The 3,507-nt window shown below is 38.4% G+C and overlaps 1 protein-coding gene across 1 annotated transcript; it reads left to right on the forward strand.

Annotated features, from left to right (window-relative positions):
* Nucleotides 1-1,253: 1,253 nt before the first annotated feature.
* Nucleotides 1,254-2,979, forward strand: LOC145031896 (chalcone synthase). The gene is made up of 2 exons (XM_078980553.1): nt 1,254-1,534; nt 1,778-2,979. Exons 1-2 carry the CDS (start codon nt 1,348-1,350, stop codon nt 2,785-2,787), a joined length of 1,197 nt encoding a protein of 398 aa, XP_078836679.1. The 5' UTR covers nt 1,254-1,347; the 3' UTR covers nt 2,788-2,979.
* The last annotated feature ends 528 nt before the right edge of the window (nt 2,980-3,507 follow it).

A 3,507-nucleotide genomic window follows, 5' to 3' on the forward strand; every position in this document is an offset into this window, starting at 1 on the left:
CGGATATTGCTCATGCTATTTATGTTTTTGGTTAGTTTGTTATTGCTCCTACTTTTGTTCATTGGGGAGCTATACTATTCTGAGATATCTTCATGTCACTCAATTTCAAACCCTCTTGTTTCCCTCGACGTCTTCTCTTAAGTTACGTGCCTATAATGATGTTGATTTGCATGACGAGCGTCATGATCGTAAATCCACCACCGGATTTCGCATATTTCTTGGAGAGTCTCTCATTTCATGGAAGAGCAAGAAACAAGACATTGTCTCTAGATCTTTCATGAAAGTTGAGTATTATGCTATAGCTGTGACTACATATGAGATTATCTAGTTACTGTGGCTGCTTGCATGTATTGGAGTTCTTATTTCTTCACCTACTCCCTTGTAGTGTGATAATAAAAGTGCGATACAAATTGCGAATAATTCTGTTTTCCATGAGCAAACGAAGCACATTGAGATTGATTGTCATTTCAGCCGTCATCACTTACAGCTCGGAACCATATCACTTCCGTTTGTTTTATCAACCTTGCAGCTTGCGGATATTTTTACGAATATTATGATTTTATCTTAGCTAGTATTTATTCTCCTATTCCTTCTTTGTAGTTTTTACGTTTTTCATTGAGAACCTTTAATATCTCTCTTTCAATAATCATAATTCAATATTATCAATAACCACCGCTTGACCATTAAAAAAATGTCACCTCAACATCTTATAATCCTTACATTTAAACCATAGTGCCATAAAATAATTATACTCTATACTATTATATCCTTCTTATTTAATTATTTAATAAAAATATATATCTTTTAATTAATAAAAAAGTAGAAAGAGATAGAGAAAAAAAAAAATTATTACGTATGGTGGTTCATGATCCTCACTACTATTCACTACGATTTGGTGATTAATGTGGAGGTGGGGAATAATGTTCACTTGACTCCCACTTGACCACATAAGCCACAAGCCACAATCCGGTGACATGCAAACCAAATCGTCTAATGACAATTTTACCATACCGAAGAGGTTTACAATCACACTCATTAATTATACATCTTACACTTTAATCAACTGTATGTCAAGTCGTTCCTTTTGTATCTAGTACAAACCTCCAAAGAGATACAAGCTCACTTGGGTTACTAACTTATTATGTCATAAATGCATACATGATGCTCGACGTGGCATGTACTACCATCGCGAACACTTACGGCTCAATAAATTCTAAATTGAGGTTTAAAGAACCTAACACTCTATATAATAGACACTCAAACCTCGTCTACTTCGCAACCACATTTCCTTCTCTAGTTTGAAACTGAAAGATCATCTCCATTCCTGCCACCAGAGCTTGAACACCAATGGCGTCCTCAATTGATATTGCTCAGATCAGAAATGCCCAACGGGCACAAGGTCCAGCCACCATTCTTGCCATCGGCACTGCAACTCCATCCAACTGCGTCTACCAAGCTGATTATCCCGATTACTATTTTCGGATTACTAAAAGCGAACACATGGTTGATCTCAAAGAGAAGTTCCAGCGCATGTGTATGTATTTACTCTTAATTACTTCCATTTTTAATCGAGATTTTGCAAAGTCGACATCAATACATATATGACACAATACAAAGGTTTTCAAAGTCATTGAGTTTTTCGTGAGATAACATAGGCCAAAGATATATTGTGGCAAAAGTTTTTTGAATAAAAGTGATGATTTGTAGTGGTTGATGCATGAGGTTATGATTAGGGTTTTGTTTTAACAAATTATTAATGTATATATGAAACTTGCAGGTGATAAGTCTATGATAAGAAAACGATACATGCATCTGACAGAGGAGTTTCTCAAAGAGAACCCCAACCTTTGCGAGTACATGGCTCCTTCCCTCGACGCCCGACAAGATGTGGTGGTTGTCGAAGTCCCCAAGCTCGGTAAAGAAGCCGCGACCAAAGCCATCAAAGAATGGGGTCAACCTAAATCCAAAATCACCCATCTCATCTTCTGCACCACCTCCGGCGTTGACATGCCCGGCGCCGATTACCAGCTCACTAAGCTTCTCGGCCTACGTCCTTCTGTCAAACGGTTCATGATGTACCAACAAGGGTGTTTCGCCGGAGGAACGGTTCTCCGTCTCGCTAAGGATCTAGCTGAGAACAACAAGGGTGCTCGTGTTCTTGTGGTTTGCTCTGAGATTACAGCGGTTACCTTCCGTGGCCCTAACGACACCCACCTTGATTCCCTCGTCGGACAGGCTCTGTTCGGGGATGGAGCTGCGGCGGTCATCGTGGGTTCGGACCCTGACTTGACGATTGAACGGCCGTTGTTCGAGATGGTGTCTGCGGCTCAGACGATCTTACCTGACTCCGAGGGAGCCATCGATGGACATTTGAGGGAGGTGGGGCTAACTTTTCATCTCCTTAAAGATGTTCCAGGGTTGATCTCGAAGAACATAGAGAAGGCTCTGACACAAGCATTTTCTCCTTTGGGTATAACCGATTGGAACTCCATCTTCTGGATTGCTCACCCCGGTGGTCCGGCGATACTGGACCAGGTGGAGCTCAAGCTTGGTCTCAAGGAGGAGAAGATGAGAGCCACCAGACATGTCTTGAGCGAGTACGGAAACATGTCCAGTGCCTGCGTGTTGTTCATCATTGACGAGATGAGAAAGAAGTCGGCGGAGGACGGTGCTGCCACCACCGGCGAAGGATTGGACTGGGGTGTTCTGTTTGGGTTCGGTCCTGGTTTGACGGTGGAGACGGTGGTCCTTCATAGTCTTCCAACCACCATGCCAATTCCCACCTAAATTTGATCCTTTATCAACGGCTTTCTTGAACCTAAAATCATCAATCGTTATTTATGCTTTAATTAAATAAATGAATATCTAGGATTTCAATTGTTATTAATATGTGATTCATATGTTTGTTTTGTTTGTATGTTTTACATGTAATACAATCTATTGTAATTTTGCTAAGAAATCCATTATATCTTTTATATAGTAGCTAGATTTATTATTTATTTCGTGATTTGCACTTTAACAAAGTAAATGAAGTAAAAAAGAGTACTCCACAATGTGAGGAGATAATATGATACACACGTGATTCATTTGACATGAAAAACTAATAATAAAAAAACGTTTAGTTTTATAAAATATTTTACAAGTATGTGGTGAACCCACGAGTATACAAAAATAAATAGTTATAGAATAATTTTTTATTTACAATTACATTTCTTTGTGTGATCAATCATACAGAAAAGCAAAACATTTATGGTCATTTTGTCAAGCATTATTTAGTTTATCACGATCTTTAAATTCTATTATTAAATATTCAATAAATATAAGGGCGAGTTTTCCATGAAAACTTTTTAAAAATGGGAAACCATTCTTATTGTCGGTGATATGTTTCAGGGTAAACATTTCTCATTCTTTTAACATTTAAAAACAATATTGCACATTAATATTCGTATTTTAAGACTACCCTTTTTAACGGTGCCACATCATCATCAGTATTTCTTTTTCTCCACC

This window comes from Lactuca saligna, chromosome 2 (assembly GCF_052625555.1).
Source record: "Lactuca saligna cultivar CGN05327 chromosome 2, ASM5262555v1, whole genome shotgun sequence".
NCBI lineage: Eukaryota > Viridiplantae > Streptophyta > Magnoliopsida > Asterales > Asteraceae > Lactuca > Lactuca saligna.